This window comes from Rhinopithecus bieti, unplaced genomic scaffold (genome assembly GCF_001698545.2).
Source record: "Rhinopithecus bieti isolate Rb0 unplaced genomic scaffold, ASM169854v2 scaffold_21649, whole genome shotgun sequence".
Lineage (NCBI taxonomy): Eukaryota > Metazoa > Chordata > Mammalia > Primates > Cercopithecidae > Rhinopithecus > Rhinopithecus bieti.
The window spans coordinates 4783325-4802835 of NW_016811584.1; the positions used below are offsets into that span (position 1 = coordinate 4783325).

Consider the following 19511-nt stretch of genomic DNA (forward strand, 5'->3'; position numbering starts at 1 on the left):
ATGCTGTAAGTGGTCCACAAAGATAAGAAAAATCATGACAAAATGGGAATGAATGCAATTTGGGAAACACTGTATTCGCCCAAGGTCATGTTTATTTAGGCATGTGGTCAGATGGTAAGGAAAAGAAAGAGGGAGGGCATCCTAGGCAGGAACCAGCATGAGCTGAAAAACTTGCAAGTAGAACAAAGTTGGTTGGGGAATACAGGCCCATTTTGGTTTCTGCTACCCGGCTGTAGTGTGACCAGGGAGGCAGGTGCTGGACAGGGTTGTATTAACAAGGCAGGTAAGGAAGTCCAGCAGGTGAGGAGGTGGGAGGTCCTCAAGGCAGAAATAGGCCAGTAGATAAGGTGAAGAGGCTAAAAAGACTATTTGGAGGGAGGGTACAAGGAGAGATGGGACAGGGAGAAGGAAGTGGCTAGAGAGGTGAGCTCTTTTAGCAAGGAGGGCAGTACACAGACTAAAAGAGAATGGCCTTTAGGGCGGGACTGCCTGGGTTCAAATCTGAGCTTTGCCACTTACCATTGATTGGCCTTGAACTAATACTTAACATCCCTAAGACTTAGCTTTCTCATCACTTGTAAGACAGGATAATAACAGAGTCTACATCTTATAAATTCTTAGCAAGTGTTGGCTACTGTTATCAATTCCAGGGCTGAGCCCTATCATGTCTGCCTCTGTGCATGTTTGTTAAGAACCGTGTGGTTTTGCAGAGTGAGCACCATGAATGTCTTTAAACTTGCTCTGCCTAAGACTAACTTGCTGCTGAGGGAATAATCACAAATGCTGGGGAAGGTCAAGTCTGTCTGAACTTCAGATTAACAAACAAGTTTTAAAGTCTAGCTATGTCCAAATATTTCATAATTGCCCTATTAACACATTTCACGAATTTCAGGAGTTTCATGAACCACTTAAATGTATACGAATTCAATATGTAGACACACCTTTTTCTGAAAACGGGAGAAATAAGCAGGTGGACCAATCCAATGATTGAATTTCCTTTAAAAAATTACTATAATAGGTTTGTTGCCTAATGCATGGCAAGTCAATACACCGAGACACAGGGTTGCAGCAGAGAAGGAAGTTTAATCATAAGGCTGCCGAATAAGGAGACAGGGGGAAACCTCAAATCTGCCTGTCTGAGCGGTTTAGGTCTTAGGTATTTTAAGGGGGTTGGAGTGACCGAGGTAGGGGATCATTGATTAAAGAATACAGGATGAAGTCACAGGATGGTGAGATGAAGAAACTGCATTTTCATGCTGATTCAGTTCCTCGTGGGGAGGGGGATCTTCAAACTGGTTGGTATTAGCTCTTTTGCTGGAATTCAGGATCTGAAAAACATGTTAAGCAATTTTAACAAACAACAAAAGCCTTATGATTCTAACATCAGAAATCTTCTCTGTAGGAACAATGAGGAGGCAAACTGTTGGCATCTGGTGCTCTGTGACTTTGGTTACGAAGAAGTAGGCCAAAGTGCGGCCTGATTAATGCTTAATTACAACTATATTTCTGTCCAGAACCCAGCATGTAATTCTTGTTAACCCTGGGAGGACAGTTTCAACAGAATGTTTCCTTTGTCCTTAAAGGGAAGTATGTTTAGTCCCATTATACTCCAGGTAATGATGATACTCTTGGCAAAATCTTAGGACCCTAAGTGGTTTGCCACCTCGCAACCTATATTATCCATCCTAGTCTTAGTTACCACATCTGACTGCTGGGAAGACTGAGGGTGATTTGTTTGTCTGTACACAAAAACCTTTAAAGAGAACTACAAATGTTAGTTAACTTAAAAATCCAAAGGCACAGTGGCAATAGTTTGTGTAACAAGTTAGGGTAAATATCTTTCTGGTAAGATGTACAAGGGAAGTCAATTTACCTAGAAGACAGGAGATGTCAGGCCTCAAGGCAAGACAGAAGCAAAAACTGACAAAGCAAAGCCTACAGGAAACTTGGGTAATAAGTTTGAATCTTCTTAAAGTGTCTAGAAAATGCATTCTAAGACAAAATCCTACAATTCAGCAAGCCTTGGGAAAAAACCTAAAGCTTTCTAGCCTCTACCTGAAAATACCCACTACATAGGAAACCCAGGAGAAAAACTTCAACCTAGGCAGTCAAGTCTGAGGTATTGTTACCCCATTTAAATTTGAACAGGGCACTCTAAAATGACATACTGGCCTTCATAAGAGGAATAGAAAGAGGTTTGTAGTCATGCTCATAGGCCTATGTTCTTAGGTAAAGTAGCTTGATCCTTAAAAAATGAGAGAGAGATGCTGAACAGTGGAAAAGGTTAAAAATAAAATATGAAAGACAGCCTCTGCTATAGCACTTGCCATATCCCCCCAGGCAATTGAGTGCAGAGCTGACAAACTTATGACATGGGAGAATGAAATAAGCTTTCTAGAATGCAAGGATCTGAGTACAACACCATGTTTGAACAACAGTAGGGGAAAAGGTAGTCTGGGTCTTTAAGTATTTAGAATACTCTAAAAAGAGGGCTGGGGAGAGAAAGGCCAAGTGCACATATATTTAAAGCTATCCAGTAAGACTTATATTTCAAAGTGAAATCAGAATACGATGAATGTGTTTTCTAGCTAAAAATCATGATCACTAAGTGGTTGATACAATTTTTTTCCAATCAATTGCTACCAGCATTTGCTCACTAATTTTGTTTTTTATTTATATCTGATCTACTTCTGCAACTTATAACATGAACATATTTATTCACAGGCCAGATGAAGAATTGCCTATTTCTAATTTGGAGTTATCTAATTCTAAAAAGGAAAAAGAAACTATTTATAGGAGAGGATCTGTAACTGGGGTCCATGGGAGTTTATTAACAGGTTTGCCAGAAAAAATACAAGATGCCAGTTAAATTTGAATTTGAGATAAACAAGTAATTTTTTTAGTCTAGATACATGCCAGTATTGCATGGTAACCCTATGTTTATAAACAAATTTCAGAGAGATGGATACATTTATCTCTCTCTCTCTCTCTCTCTCTCTCTTTTTTTTTTTTGAGATGGATTCTCCCTCTGTCACCCAGGCTGGAATGCAGTGGCATGATCTCAGCTCACTGCAACCTCTGCCTCCCAGGTTCAAGCGGTTCTCCTGCCTCAGCTTCCCAAGTAGTTGGGATTATAGGCATTAGCCACTGTTCCTGGCCATCTTTCATGCTTTTTGTTTACAGACCAAACACATCACCCTCAGTCATTCCAGCAGTCTACTATGAGAACTGAGACTAGGAGGGATAATATAGATTGCCAGATAGATCTAGGCATGAGTTCCTTAGACACTGCATAAAAATTTGGAGTAGAAGCATTCTGACAAGGAAATTGGCTATAGCTATCTATCTTTCTACCAGAGTCTTAAACCTATGATCTCTCAACAGTTAGCCATCATTAAGGCAAAGATTAATTCTATCAAGCCTTGACTTTTCCCTGTGGCCTGAGCTTCCTAGCAGCTGTACATAAAGAGAAACGTGAAGGGCAATTTACCAAATAGCAACTGAAGAGAAGAGTCCTCTCAGTGAAAACAGAGGAGTTTGCCTGGGGGCGTGGTAGGGAGGCAGAGAAAGCTGGTTTACAGGGCCTTGCAGACAGACTTGAGCCTGAGGGCCATTGTCACACCTTAAGGTAGGGTTGACCTTTTAAACAAAAAGTTGTGCATGACAGAAGGTCTGCTTTGTGAACACTGGATTCTGGAGGAGCACCACCACAAGAAAGACTGGAGAAAGGTGGTGGTGGGGTGGGGGCACTGGCTTGGAAGAAGGGCGTGAAGAGGCAGGTGGAAGAGACTGGGAGGCTGGGAATACAGTACTCAAAGGCCTGCAGCTTGCAGCCACCACCCAAGGATGCTGGTGAAGGTGTTTTTGTGCATCCCCATTCTGAGAGTGCAGCCTCTTTCCTGAGGCCCATGGGAGGGTCTGGGTGATGATAAAATGCGGTCTTTACCTGTGTCACTGAAAGTAGACCCGCAGAGCTGCAGCTTCTTCTGCCATTTCCTCCTCTGATCTCCAAGAGACTGGGGAGTCCTCCTCTTCCTTGTCATGTTTCTGGAGCTTTGGAGAAAAAAAATGGAAGAGGCTCTTTCATGGGCCCTTGGGATCTCCTTGAAGAAATTTCGGGGGACTGGGGGAGACTGAACACAATTTGCAAATTAGAGGCTGGTAGGTGTATCATCTTTTAATTGTTTCAATTGCCAAAACTTGCAAATGGAGAGGCTTTACACAAGAATCCACATTTAAACAATCGGATCATTTGCCTTCTTGTAATCATCTACTGAGGTTGAGAGGGGTGATGATATGATATAGGTCTGTGTCCTTGCCCACATCTCATGTCAAATTAGACTCCCCAGTGTTGGAGGCAGGGCCTGGTAGCAAGTGATTGGACCATCAAGGCAGAATTTCCCATTGGTGCTGTTCTCATGACAGTGAGTTATTGGGGGATCTTATTGTTTAAAAGTATATAGCACCTCCCTTCACTCTGTCTTCCTCCTGCTCCAGCCATGCCCTTCCACCATGATTGAAAATTTCCTGAGGTCTCCCCAGCCATGCTTTCTGTACAGCCTGAGAAACCATCAGCCAATTAAACTGCTGTTCCTTATAAATTACCCAGCCTCAGGTAGTTCCTTATAGCACTGTAAGAATGGACTAATACAGGTGGTCACAGATTGGGATGAAGTGGGGGAATGGGGTGCATTTGCCATTCCCATAATCTCCCCCACACTCTTCTAATTTTCTTATGTTTAATAGGCACCATTCATTTATTTTACTTCCTGGAGTTTGAAGGCATTGAGTTTGCCACCAACCCATAATCCCTCCTTCAAGGTGGGCTGTGGTTTACCTCTTACTCTCTTTGGTTCAGACTCTCTTACATGAGCTCTGAGCAGTTTTGTTCAGTGAACCAAATTTATGATAATAACATAAGGGCCATGAGAACTGAGTAAGTAGTAAGTATTTCCATTAAAAGAGGCTTCAAGTAGGGAAACAGCAAAAAAAGATTACATGAGAAAACAACTTACAAAAAATTAACAATTGGTCTCAAAATTAACACTTGAATCATTTTAAATTCCTCCTCAGATTACAGGTATATTTATTTTAAAAAATTGTGTGTATGTCTGTCTCAGATTTACATATAGAGTAAATACAACTGCAATTCTATCACAGAGGATGTTCTCAGAATGCTCTTCCTTAGAAAAGCTCAATTTTCTCCCTTAACCTCCTATTATGATTCAATTTCATTAACTAAATTTCTTGTTCCTGTGTGTGGCTCTATACATTGTAAAATGCTGCAGGTTATCCGTTCATTCTTCGTGGGAATGCAAAGTGTAGTATTTTGTGTTATGTGTTAAAAGTCATTTGGGATTGAGACAATTTAATAGCACCAATGATAGCTAGCATTTATGATGTGAAAGGCGCACATTATTTCTTTGATATACATTATTTCGTTAAATCCTTACAAGAACTCATAAAACTGATGCTACTTAACCCCATGTTACTGTGGAGGAAACTGAGTTCTAAGGAAGTTCATACCCTGGTCCAAAGATCACCCAGCTAGGTAGTGGTAGTTGACAGTATTATCCCCAACAACTTTTGCCTTTTTATTTATCCTGAAGGATCTAAAGTGTCCCTAAAGACCATTCCACAGATACTGTTCCATTCCCTTTTGTAAAAGGTCAACTTAACAGATATTAAAATGTCGACTTTTTAAAAGTTGATCCTTTGAAAACAATTTTGCCAACTCAGCAAAAAGTCTATCAACTAATATAATGACTTTTGCTATCTCAGGCCCCAAACTCTAAATTTAACCTAGAGGCCTCTACCCTGGCAGCTTGCAGCAGATGGAGAAATTTCCCCATTTATTGCAGCTCAACGTTGATACAGAAGGCAAAACAGTGAGGGAACCATAGCCTTGCACTCCAGCTGAGCTATATTTCCACTCCTGGTAAGTTTGAGCCTAAATGAGGTTCATTAGCATATAACCAGGCCACAGATACGTTTATGAGGGTCATGGATCTTCCCTTCAGAATTTGGCTGCCAGCACGCTGGTTTTACATTTTGCCATGTAGATTTAATTCTCCTTAGTGGAAGAAAACCACATTAAGAAGTCATTTCCTTTCTTGCAGAGGCAAACAGGCCGCAGTTGCTACAGGCAAGTCAAACGGGATTGCTATTCTTCTACTCAAGAACTAATTTTCATTTTGATACTACCTTGAGGTCTGTTATAAATCCATCTTATAACAATTCAATAGGATGACAAAGAAACACGCGAAGCCCAGGAAATACGGCCTTCCCACTTCTGCTACTGCCATTGGAAGACACGGAAATCAAGCATTAAGTGGCCTCATCAACACAGATCATACCAGATGAATCCAAATAATTTAGAGCCTGTGAATGTTAATGCCTTCCTGGTTATTAGGCGACCGTCTGTTATTGTCATATGCTTTACAGATGGCAACATTGTGCCAACCCTTGGAAGTTGTTTTTTGGGAAACAGGAAATAAAACAAAAACTCATCATCTTTGCAAAAACTGTTGTACATAGCTTTTAAAAGTTATGAGATTTCCCTCCTAAAAGCCCCAGATGGAAGCATGTGGTTCTTTTTAGAACAGCGGCGCTCAACCCTGGTTGCCCATTGTAATCATCTAGGAAGCTTTAAAAAAATGTAACCCACCCCAGGTATTCTGATTTAGTTGGTCTGGGGCAGCTTGGCTTTGGGGATTTAAAACAAAACTTTCCAGTTAATTCTAAGGTGCACTTATTGTTGAGAATCACTGCTTTTGGGAGAAGTGTATAGATAGAGCTAGAGCCCACACACATATAGAAAGAATACGTTCGCCTTTAAGCACATTGCTTCTGAGACTATCAACAGTACCACTGCTGTCCTTTGCAAACCTTGCCCTAGAACTGCTTTTCTTCTATTTATGCTCTGTCCATGGGATGTCTGGCCTACAAGGCTTGTCTTAGCAACACTAAGATGCAGAACTAAGATGCAGATGCACTTCAGGAGCCTTTGAATGTTTTTAATCTCCGCAGAAATAGGGAGCCTGGGAAAGGCCGTGGTAGGCAAGACTTGTGTCCTAGAAGATCCACCCAGGTGACTTGAAGATTAAAAATGCTACAGTTTGGAGTAAAGTTCCGTTTCCCTAAAGCAACCAAAGAAACTGGTGGCTACAAATTCTTGCCTGGCTAACAGAGAGAAAGCCCTAATGATCTGAAATAGTAGTTTATCCAAAAGGCATTATTTGTTAAATAAAAGTTAAAGAAACTTTAACAGACGAGTTTCACTTCCGATAAGCCTTCCAGAGGGACAGACCTAGCACTGGAACGCTGAACCAGACAGACTCCTTTATTGTTCTCCTGGGGCACCCAGGTAGGGAGTGTGGACACCAAAAGGCTGATTCTTAGTGAGCTGGGATTACAAAATGGGAAGGGTGCTGGATAGAGCTAGCCCCATTGCAAAGGCTTTTAAGTATCACCTTGGTTTCACAAAGAAACGTTATGATAAAGAGTGATGGAGGGAAAGAGGTTATCCATGGATCATCCAAAAATGGCTCTCCAAGAAGGCGGGAGTTAGGTCTGAGCTTGAACAATGAGAAGAACAAGTTCCTTTAACCTCTTTGTGCCTCAGTTTTCCCCTTTGTAAAATGGGAGTAGGGAAAAGAAGAGTGAACAGTGCCATACCTGACACATGGTTAAGTCGTATTTAATAGTCCCTGCTGCTGCTGCTACTGCTGTCAGTCATTAGCATTATTTTTAGGCTAAATAACACTGACCTAATGACAGCAAGCACTAAAAACTCCACAGAGGTTGTTTCTAGGAATAAAAGTATTTTGCATCTCCATGGTTCCCCAATGATCTGTATCTTTTGGACCTAACTGCTTTGTAGAAGGATTAAGAGTTATGATGAGAATTCAGATCCCAACCAACTTATTATAATGAGACACCCAAATCTGGGGAGGAAATATAGCTGCTTCAGCTCTAAAATGACCCTCACTAATCCCGAATCCTCAGAGTTGTTGTATGGAATAAGGTATTAATTGAGGCTTCTCACAGTAAAAGCTAACGACCTATGGTAAAAGAATAGGGTGGAGGTCAAAGGCAGTCAATACCCCAGGAGTATGGTTGCCAGATTTCCAGATATAGCACATAAAAATACAGGGCACTCAGTGACTTGTTTTAGGATCAGGATGTCTCATACAGTATTGAGATATCCTTGTACTGAACAATTATTTGTTGTTTACCTGAAATACAAATTTAACTGGGCTTCTTGTATTTTATTTGGCAACTCAACCTAGCAGACCCCTTAAAAAAGTATCACAGGAAGAACTTGGCTTGCATTTGGTAACTAGGTTGTTCCCAAAGTTGCCTGGCTGTGAATCCTGGAAAAAACAGAGGAGACCATAAGCAGGAAGATAATATTCAAGGCCATTATTTTTGCACTCTAGGGCTTATTATTATTGCATGGAATGCAGTGTAAATCAACCCGCACTATTTTAATTCCTTCGTTCACCAGTTCTAAAACATTTTTTTCATATTTTAACAACTTTGAAATCAAAACATGTCCTATAACCAACAGTATGTCATAATTTAATTGGCAGTGTTTTTCTTTCTTAGTAGTACATAAAATAACCGCACTTCCAACGGACTGTGTCTGGGATTCAGTGCACTATAGTTCTCCATCTCTCCTTTCTGCACGTAAGTCACGTAAGTTAAATGTGACTCTGCTTGCTCTGAAAATGCTCAACACCCACACTGATGTGTTACATACTGGTTTTCTTCTGATGCAACAATAATAGTTAAAACGGTTTTCACAGAAGCTTTGTTCTTTAGAGGAAAGTGCATGCCAAAGTGACAAAGTTTGCAAAAACTTGAACCAAAGTCTTCATTCACATTCAACAGATTGAAGTCTGTGATGGCCTCTCCAAGCAAATTCTATTTCTGCACAGCTTTGAAAAGAGATTTTTTAAAAAAAATCTCTCTTCAGTCTTCCCACTTTATCTGCTAGAAATGGATTTTGGGGAAGGTAGTGTTAACAGGATTTCTGATTGAAGAACTGATATGTGTCGATTTTGACATTGTGCTCCCTCCTGTGCACTGAGTTATCACAAGGTATATGGGGTAATGATTAATTCCCTGCTGTACTGCTCAAACTGCCTTTGCTATTGACATTTTTAGAGCTCCGTAATGGAATGCAGTAGGAGGAATGGTTCACAATAATTTAAATGTTTTTCCGAATTTGGAACTAACCTGGAGTAAAATGCCAAATTGTCTTCAAAAGGGGGAAAACTAATTTAATGCTCTTCTTACAGAAGCAAATGGCTGAATATAAATTTGGATTTTTTATAAAATAACATATTTCATTATTACTTTAATAAAACAACATACAGAAGTAGAGAGCTTAAATAAACCATTTCTTATGGGTTGATGGTTCTGTTTACACAGGAGTTTATATAAAGTCTCAAAAGGAAAATAACTGTTTTTTTTTTTTTTTTAAGATCTGATCCTCTGTTATTACTTTCTATTCAACCAAGATTTGATGAACACGTGATATATTACAGGCTCTGTTCTAGGACTTATGAAAGATAATGAAGGTAAATAAGCCCAAGATCTTTACCTCCTCAGGTTCACCACTCAATAGGGCAGACAGATTCGTGCATAGATAATTTAATACTGGCCTAACTACTGAACTAGAAGTTCCATCAAAGTGTTCTTGGAGTATTTGGGGCAGGGAGAGAGAAAATAATTCTTGCTGGAATTGGGGTCTGAGATTGACTTTTAAAAATCAAGGACTTGGACTGGGATTAAAAGATGATAATGAGATTTTGAAGAAAGGATAATTCTGGGCAATGGGAACAGCTTCATTAAACACATGATATGTGTACCAGTTCCCTAGCAAGGCAACTTGTACCCATGGTCAGCTTCACCAACTAATTACAGCACTGTTCCCTGATGAATCCTGACCTGGCTTCTAGGCAGCTACTAACATGTATCAGAGTTAGCAAGAGAGCTGAAATTTGCCACTCTGAGAAGCCTTAACATTCCATTGTTTAAAGATGGAATATGCACCCATGACAGGGGTCTAAAAGATGGTCTCCGGTCCTACAAATGCAAAGCTGCAAACAGCTTTGAATCTTACTGAGATAAACTAATTCCCTTTTCAATGATCCTTCAGTCCATCTTACTGTTCAAGAATAAAGTCTCAGTGGTACTAGTATGTCCTTGATAAGGTACCAACGGCACCTCCAAGAGAAAGAGAAGAGCCATCCAGACTGGCTAGAATATAATAAGATTGTTTTGTTTAGATCATATTTATTTTTAGGGGTATCTCTCATTTATGACAAATCATGTCAAGTCTCCTTTTAAAGTAAACTTAAGTTAAAAATAAGAATCAATTTTAGAAATATATGAAATGAGACGGCATGAAAATATGGCATTAACAGCTTGAGAAATGGCCCTTGGGGAAGGAAGTACAACTGAGGTGGGAAAGGGTGACTCAAGATGTGAGGGTGATGCATTGGCCTTTAACACTTGTGGGTGGCAGTTTCTACTGGGCTGAGTTCTAGAAAGCTTCATTTTTTATGGATGCATAGGAGTCAAAATAATTTTATGTTATAAGAGCTCTGTCAAAAGATGGTATAGGGGATGGTAGAATTTTGGATAGGGCAGGCTTCTAAAGGAAGGCTTCACTGAAGAGGTAGCATTTAAGAGATGTGAATAATGAGTATTTAAGTAAAGGGGCAGGAAGGAATATTTCAAGCAGAAAGAACAGCAAGTGCAGACCTTCAAGGAAGTGTGGTGGTTGGGTAACAGGCTGGAAGAGTGAGACAGAGGACTTGGGGGGATGGCAGATCATTTGTACCCTGTGGGCACAGCTGAGAAGTTTGGATTTTATTTTTGGTGTGATGAGAAGATATGAAAGGATCAGAGGCAAGGAAGTAAAAGGACTAGAATAATTGCTCATAAAGAATGTCCTGGAAGGATAATGAATTAAAGGGAGAAAGTGATGGCAGCAATCAGAAAAGAAAGATTGGGAGTGGGGACAGCATGGATGAGGAGAGGGGGCTCATTTGCCCTATAGGCTAGTTAGTGTCATGGCCACTAAGCGAGAGGACTTGGCCTCTCACTATAGGTGGACCTTCTCATCTAGCAGCTTTCTCCCTGGTGCTTGTCTGTAAAGCACACAGAGATCCTGGCTTCCCTGCCAAGATTGCTCTGAACCAGTGTGCCAAAACTCCATTTTTGCCCAGTATCCATTCTACCTATCTTCCATCATTCACTTCCCAAAGTTCCTGAGAAGCCTTCCTGGACCATTCTGATTGAGTCATATTTCATGATTCTGGATGCTTTCATGCTTCTAGCACCTCCCTGCCCCTATCCTTTCAGTACATGTTTCCTGCCAGACACAGAGCTTCCTTTGTCTATGTGCTGGTTACTGAGCAGACTGGCACCCACGTTGGACTTTCTTGGTAGCCCAATGAATCACCAGTTGCTTTCACTTGAGGCAGAAAATGGTCTTGGACTATAAACCTCTGCCTGTCACTTGTGCTACCTTAGGACAGTGAAGTTCTTTGAATATTACTTAGTATAAAAATATGTTCATTGCCTCCCTTCTCCATGTGAGGGATCCTGTGAGCTGGAGCCTTGGACTAAGCACTAGATTGTGAGATGTCTATGTGCAAACAAATTACCTTTGGGTCCTTCTATTCACTGTGAAAGTTCAAAAGCCCAGTTCCTCCTCCTTTCCTGAATAGAAATTCAAGTAATCAATGGAGCATTAATCATTTGATTAGTTGCCAAAGCTTTGACTTAAGCATAACTTGCTTGAGTAAAAGCAAGGATTTTTAGTGCTGCCTGTGGGGCCAAAACGCTGAAATAAGCTCTTATATTAATTAGTGGCATCCCATTTTCAAGGAGTATAGAGTGTTGATGTTTAAGAATTTGTAACCCCCAAAAGTATGTATTAACTAGAAAATCACAGTGCTGGAAAATAATTATGCCAAACCACTGTACTATAACAGAACCCAATTGCTTATCCAATTATACATTGAAGTATCACATTGTCAAGCCGATTGCCAAAGCAGCAAATGAGACTTTGCTAGCATCATAATTTGGACCAGATATTACTCCACCAACTGTACTATGAATGGTCTTTGGAGCATGCTATGTATCCTATAAAACCTCCATGAACCAAGGTGGGCATTTCAGGTTTGTTAGAGTACACCCACGCCATTAAAAAAAAATCACTGGAATTGATTAGACATGAAAGTTCACAGTTTTCCATTGAAAGCTTGTCAGGAGCATCTCAGCAAAGAGCAACTGCAGCTCCAGGTCCTGAGCAGAGTTGATTTCAATTAAAACATCAAAGGAGTCACTTCTTGTCAGGGAGACCATCAGTAATTCTATCTTCAAATGTGTATTTGAGTAAAACAACCCCAGACAGTGCCTCCTGGGTCTGCAACACTGCTTCCCGACTGGCCACCATTTAGAGGTAATTTTTTTTTTTTTTTGAGACAAGGTCTCACTCTATCAGGAGTGCAGTGGCCAGCTAACTGCAGCCTCAACCTCCCAGGCTCAAGTGATCCAGCCACTTCCACCTCCTAAAGTGCTGGCATTATAGGCATGCACCACTGTACTTGGCCTAGAACTTTCTTACAACACAACATCAGGACAGCTGAAGAACAGGAGCCTAGAACTGGGCTGTGAGGAGCTACTAATGGGTTGATATTCTTAGGACACCCCATTGCTATGATTTTCTTCTCAACTTTGTAAGGGATCAGAATGATCTTGCCCAACAGTTGGGTCTGATATGTCAGACGAAAATCCCACTGTGGCAAGAGCCTGACTCCCAGGGTTCAGTAGAGAAATCATTTGCACTCGCCCAGTAGTTCTTTGCTTTTCAAATAATAGTAAGCCCTAAACAATATCAAACCTGGTAAAAACAAAATCTTCCTGTCGTCTAATTCCCACATTGCCCAATCAGAGTAACATCTATCTTCATATCCTCTCAGCTTGCTGTATCTGATACCAGTATAGGAATCCCCCTTCTTCTCCCAGTGGATGCCTGAAACTACGGATAGTACGAACGCTATGTATGCTCTCTGTTTTCTCCTACACATACACATACCTATGATAAAGTTGAATGTATAAATCCAGGTACAGGTACAGGTTAATCTCTTAAGAGATTAACAACTAAGAATAAAACAGAACAATTGTAACAATGCACTGTTTACAATTGCACAAACAGAAGATCCCTGCTTTCCGAGGATCTTAGCAATTTCTTTTTTTTTTTTTTCGAGATGGAGTCTTGCTCTGTCACCCAGGCTGGAGTGCAATGGCACGATCTTGGCTCACGGCAACCTCTGTCTCCTGGGTACAAGGGATTTTCCTGCCTCACCCTTCTCAGTAGCTGGGACTATGGGAGCGAGCCACCACACCTGGCTAGTGTTTGTAGAGATGGGGTTTCATCACGTTGGTCAGGCTGGTCTCAAACTCCTGACCTCGTGATCTGCCTGCCTTGGTCTCCCAAAGTTCTGGGATTGTAGGTGTGAGCCACCGCACCTGACCAGCAATTTTATCATATAATTTGTTTTATTTTCTTATTAAGTCAGGAACTTTCACCTTTTCTCTTAAACATCTTATACCCTCTTTTTGGCATATCTGAATTGCCATCATCACTACTCCTGTGCTTTGGGGCTGTTATTAAGGAAAAAGAAGGGTTACTCGGGCATAAGCTCTGTGGTTCCACGACAATCAACTTGGTAACAGAGATGGCTACTCAGTTACTAACAGGCAGGTAGTGTAGACAACATGGCTACGCTGGGAAAAGGGAGGATCCACATCCAGGGCAGGACAGAGTGGGACAGCGTGCAATTTTGTCACATGGCTCAGAATGTTGTGTAATGAAAACTTAGGAATTATTTCTAGAATTTTTCATTTAGTAGTTTCAGACTATGGTAAGCTGTGAAAAGTGAAACTGGAGATAAGAGGGGACTACTGTAGTAGGTTTTCATAAGCATTGGTCAAATACGTCACTAAATTACACTTTTCCTCCCAATATACTGGCTATGCTAGTTCATCATCCCCATTTTCCAGATAAAGCAAGGAACTTAAATCACTCAACCAATGTAACATGGATAATTCAGAGTGGTATTTGTTTGGATGAGACATACAAACACTCGATCCACTAGTGGATCCAGATATGCAGCAAACTGTATGTCTCATCCAAACAAATTTGCTGTATGTCTAGTGCTCTCCTGATCCACTCTATAAATTCCCGGGAACATCTTTTAGTTAACATAGTTGAAAACATGGGTGGTAAGACAGCAGAAAGCAAAACTAACACTGCAAACAGGGATCGGCCTCTAAGCCCGGAGGGCCCTGCTGGAAAACCTCTTCTGAGGGGAAAATTGCATCTCAGGGCAGTTCTCAGGATATAATCACTGATCACCCACACCTCACCCCAGGCGCCATCATATCTGAACCCTTCTGGTTTTTCAGTGGGTAGAAAACTGGTGAGGCAAAAGGGACTAGAGATCTCTGCCAGTTTGATTTCCGCAGGCCTCCTGTTTCTAAAAACATGCTCACCGAGAAATGAAACTCCTTCTGAAAGGGAGGTTTGTGATGAAGCAAACTTCAGAGATGGAAGCATTTATTCAAAAAGCAATTTCCTTGGCCAGTCATGTACTCTAAGCCTTTTTCCCCCCTGGTGTTTCAGATATTGGTGTTTAAGCAAGAGTGTTCTCCTTTAATCCTAGAGTGATGTCAACCCACAGTACTCAGAACGAGGAATGGGAAGAGGCATAGGGCCAATTTCTGCTTTTGTTGGAATCTCCTGAACATTTAGTTTCCTATTTGCTTCTGCTACATATGGCTTCTTTTTTCAAAGGTACCTTGCAGAGTCTTTGGAAGCACAGTGCAGGCAAGAAAACTCTCCAAGGAGAAAGAAAAATCTGCACTACAAGATGCTACGCAAACACACAACTGAGAGAGGGAGGCAAGCACACAGCACACAACCAATAATGCCCAGCCACAGAATCCTTCTCAACACAACATTGCAGGCAGCAGCAACTGGGTTGTCAAGATAAAACCTATTTGAAGAAGCCGATCTAGCTGGGAGCTTTAAACAATCCAGATCCTCAAGCATTTAAAGCTTATTTCTCTGCAGAATTCATTCAATTATTCAACAAATATGAACATGTATACCCTATGTGGCCACAGGGTATTTCATAGTGTAATAGTAAGCAAGCTGGACAAGGTAGTGCCTTTGGGAGGCTTATATTCTAGGAGAGAAGACAGGCAATTAGCAAGTAATCATCTATCACTACCATGGGAGGGAATAAAAGAGGGAGCTACGTGAGACAATGTGGTCAGAAAAGACTGCTCTGAGGAAGGGACAGTCAGCTGAGGACAGGCAAGTGCAAATACCCGAAGGGAAGAAGGAGGCATCTGTATGGTCTGTGCACTGGCTGAAGGCAAGTGCCTGAAGCCGAGTGAGGAAGTTCTCAGATAGAAGGTAGAAGATGAGGTGGAGAAGTAGGAAAATCTCTCTTCCCTTTAGCACTGGAGGCACAAGGGCTAGAAGAAGAGAGAGATTGAATGATTCATTCAGTTACATCACTCTTTTCAAGCACCTACTTTGTGCTGGGCACAGAAGACTATTAAACAGGCAAAGCTGCAATAAATCCACTCAGCGAGCTGAAGGTAGAAAGGCCGTCCCAGAACAGCTGGACCCAGCACTGCCTCTGAACATGGGCAATGACACTTTGGGGCTCAATGTTTGCTTACTGGGTCTCTCACACACCCTAACATCAGCTCTGCCTATAATGAACTTTCCCCAGAAAAGCTGGCGAGCAGCAAGTTATTTACACATGTGGTGACTACCACGGAGTAGCAAGGATGCAGGCTGACCTCGCAGACTTCTTTCTGAATGCACACCATATGTTTGGCAGAACTAAAAGAGCTACCCCAGCACCATCTAGCCAGGTGCCTGGCACTGGATCTCATATGCTGGCAGATGAAAAATGACTAACATAAAAATCTATATTCCAACGGTACTCACCAGTCCACTGGATTGGTCACGATTCCTTCTTTCTACAATAGGATCATTCTGCCTCTGGTTACAAAACTGCACCCTCTGAAGCTGCTACTCACGCGTTGGAAGTTACATACCCTGTGCAGCCTACAAATCCATTAATTTCTGATGAAGCTGTTCCAATGCCCTTCAAAGAACCTGGCCCATGTGAGTTGCACAAACAAATTAGGAGCCAACCTTTCCCAAACGCCTCTCTCTATTTCACTTAAAAACCCTCTTTAATGAAGACATAAAGCCTTGAATGCAGCTGAAACGCTATGCTTACCATGCATGACAGCAGATCGTCACAGAGGATTTCAAGTGCCTTTTTTTCCTAACCAGAACACTTGAAAGAAACTGAGATTTCCTTGTTATGAGTTCAACTGTTCATTTTATATGCCCTATAATTGACCATACTCCAGAAGTCAGCACAGGCAACAGAGATGTAAGGCAACTGCAAAGGCACACACACACACACACACACACACACACACACACACACAGAGAGAGAGAGAGAGAGAGAGAGAGAGAGAGAAAGGGCTTTGGCATAGTGAAAAATTAAAATGCAATGCCAGGCTTGGGACTATTCTGAAGCCTCAGGTTAGGAAAGCAATACCCTTACCTTTCTCAGCTGCCTACTATGTACCTAACCCTCCAATTATTTATGGCTGAGATGCTCAAGATGTACTGGAGAAAGAGCCATGCCTGAGAGATACATAAAGCTGAAAATATTATTGAGAGTTATAACTTCATGAATGAAAACCTATAAAATCACTTAAGCATCCTAATCTTTTAGTTAATCTCACCTCAGTGCCACTCAAGGGTTTAAAGGAGTTTCATTGGTTGGTTTTTAAAGGACAAAGATAAAAATGCTTTGAAATAACTAATTATAATTTCAGGTATCTATGTAAAGGTCCAGACACAAATATTTGAAAATGGCCTGTTCCTAGAATCAGGGATTGACACAGATCTTTAAAACGTTCTAGCCCAAACATCCATGTGACATTTGTATCCCTTCGGCCATATTGCTTTCAAGGCTTCAATGCTGCAAGAAAGAGGATCTTACTGTAGTACTGCTAGATTTAGGTGGAGATCAAAATCACCAATGTTTGAAAGTTATATTTTTACATTAACTTGATCAAGAGTTAGAACTTGGATTTACTACTCAAATAGTCTGATCCTTCATTGACAAGCTGTACTGAGAAACCATTCTGTGGGCTAAAGAGGATATGGACTCCCAGGATTGCTCTGGCATTGCTGTTGAGAAGATATATTGGAATAACCTCTTTAGAAAACAGTTTAGCATTACCTCTTAAAGCTGACATCTGCGATACCCCACAATCCAACAACATTACTCCCAGGTATATTACCAAGAGAAATTCTCATATGTGTACAAGAAGACATACATGAGAATGTTCAAAGAAACTCTGATTAAAATAGACAGAACCTAGTAATAACCAGCATCCCATCAGACAGTAGATTAATAAACTGTGATATGTTCACATAATTAAATACCATGGCTCAAGCAAAATAAATGTTTGATAGTGACACACAGCTCATAGGGACAAATCTTAACAATATATTAATTTTAAAAATTCCCTAAAGACAATAAAAATATATGCATTTTAGGAATCCATAAAGATGCCTAAAACTATATGAAAAGTCACAAAGCAATGGTGAGCATGGGATTGAGGATGCTGGATGGCTCCATGTGAGGAGACAAGGGATGGTTTTTTTGTGTGGGACTATCATATTGTTACATGTGGGATAGTAGCCAAAACATAGCTTTTGTGCTGGGCAATGGGTTTGCAGATACTCATTAATCATCACTAAACATAACTACTTACACAACTAAAGAAAAGGAGGTTATGATGGAAGACAAACAAAAACACCATCCTTGGGAGGTATGTAAGATTACAACATCGGATGACTGCAATTTTCCTCAAGGTAGAAATCTAGCTCCCATTCCAAAATGTCCACAAAAATTGCAACATAGTAGCATTTGCCATATAAAAGCACTGGAGTTATTAATTGGATTCCAGATGTCTGAAATTGATGTATCCCTTCACTGAATCCCGACTAGGATCTATTTTGGGTACAGCACTTCACACAGGTTGCTGTTCTTAATTAAAACTTCTCTGACTTAAGAGTTTTATGTCTGTGAGATAGTCATCCAAATGTTCTCCTCTCCATAAATGCGCTCTTAAGTTTTATTTTCACAGCAAAATGCTTGCCTAGATTTTAATAAACATGTCCGCAGTAGTAATATAAATTTTACATGCTTTCCACATTTCATAATCTCTTTAGTCCTTTTGTTTATGTTGATTCCTACACCAAGAAAGCTGCTTGGAAGGCTTTGCAGCTCTGTCTCCATTTCTTCTGCCTATCGTTGGGGAATGAAACAGCATACTGATTGCTATTTGGGTAGGAAACACAGACAAGACATTGAAAGAAGTAACTAATTTCCAAGCAATTTTGCTGCTTTCTGTCTTTTTGATTTTGGCAATAACTGACCCCAGTTCATTGACATTAGAGTGAAGCCTAGTAGCCAATTTATTGCTTCAAAATCTGTGAATGTTCCTAATTGGTTATCAGACTGTGTCTACCAGATGCCAAAATTAAATTTCTTTTAAATCAGGAAAAGTGATTTTCTGGCATCCCAGATGCAAAACAACCCCCTGATTAACTGTTCTTTCACATTGCAAATGGTTATTTGGGCCTTGGGTGGAGAGAAAAACTCATCTACTTACAACAAGAGGGGTCAAATTCTAGACTTAATCCTTCAGTCAAAATGCAGATAAACCACAAGGAACAAATACTACTCTATGCAAAAATGGAGAGCTGGACTGGGCCTGGTGGCTCACGCCTGTAATCGCAGCACTTTGGGAGGCTGAGGCGGGCGGATCACCTGCGGTCAGGAATTCGAGACCAGCCTGGCCAACATGGTAAAACCCCATCTGTACTGAAAATGCAAAAATTAGCTGGGTGGGGTGGTGGACACCTGTAATCCCAGTTATTCAGGAGGCTGAGGCAGGAGAATTGCTTGAACCCGGGAGGTGAAGGTTGTAGTGAGTTGAGATTGCATCACTGTACTCTAGCCTGGGCAACAGAGTGAGAGTCTGTCTCAAAAAAAAAAAAAAAAAAAAAAAAAAAAAAAAATGAAAGAAAAAAAAACAGAGTGGTGCTCCTGGCTGAAGGAGAGATGCCCTCGGTCCAATGCTGGGGAACTTTTTGCTCCAGGAAAGTGGAAACATCAAAGGACTGGAGCCCAACATTAAGGATGGCATAATTATGTTGTTGTTATTAATTGTTATTTTTAATGGAGCTCTATTGAGTGCTTGCTCTCTGTCTGGCACTGTGGTAAGTGCCAGGTACAAACATGATTTCATTTACTCTTCATAAGATTACCTACCCCATCCATGGTGCTGTCATTTCCATTTTTAGA

General features: G+C 40.9%; 1 protein-coding gene across 6 annotated transcripts in view; it reads right to left on the reverse strand.

Moving 5' to 3' along the window:
• Positions 1-1063: 1063 nt before the first annotated feature.
• FHIT (fragile histidine triad diadenosine triphosphatase) overlaps positions 1064-19511 on the reverse strand; it is a 1104604-nt gene continuing 1086156 nt past the window's right edge. For 5 of the 6 annotated variants that reach the window (XM_017894216.1, XM_017894213.1, XM_017894215.1 and 2 more), the window contains 2 exons: positions 3947-4053; positions 1064-1328 (listed from right to left, as the gene is read on the reverse strand). In XM_017894216.1, the coding sequence (XP_017749705.1) occupies positions 3952-4053 (102 nt within the window). In that variant the 3' untranslated portion in view covers positions 1064-1328; positions 3947-3951. The remainder of the gene's footprint in view (positions 1329-3946; positions 4054-19511) is intronic. The other variant, XM_017894214.1, reaches the window with a different exon arrangement.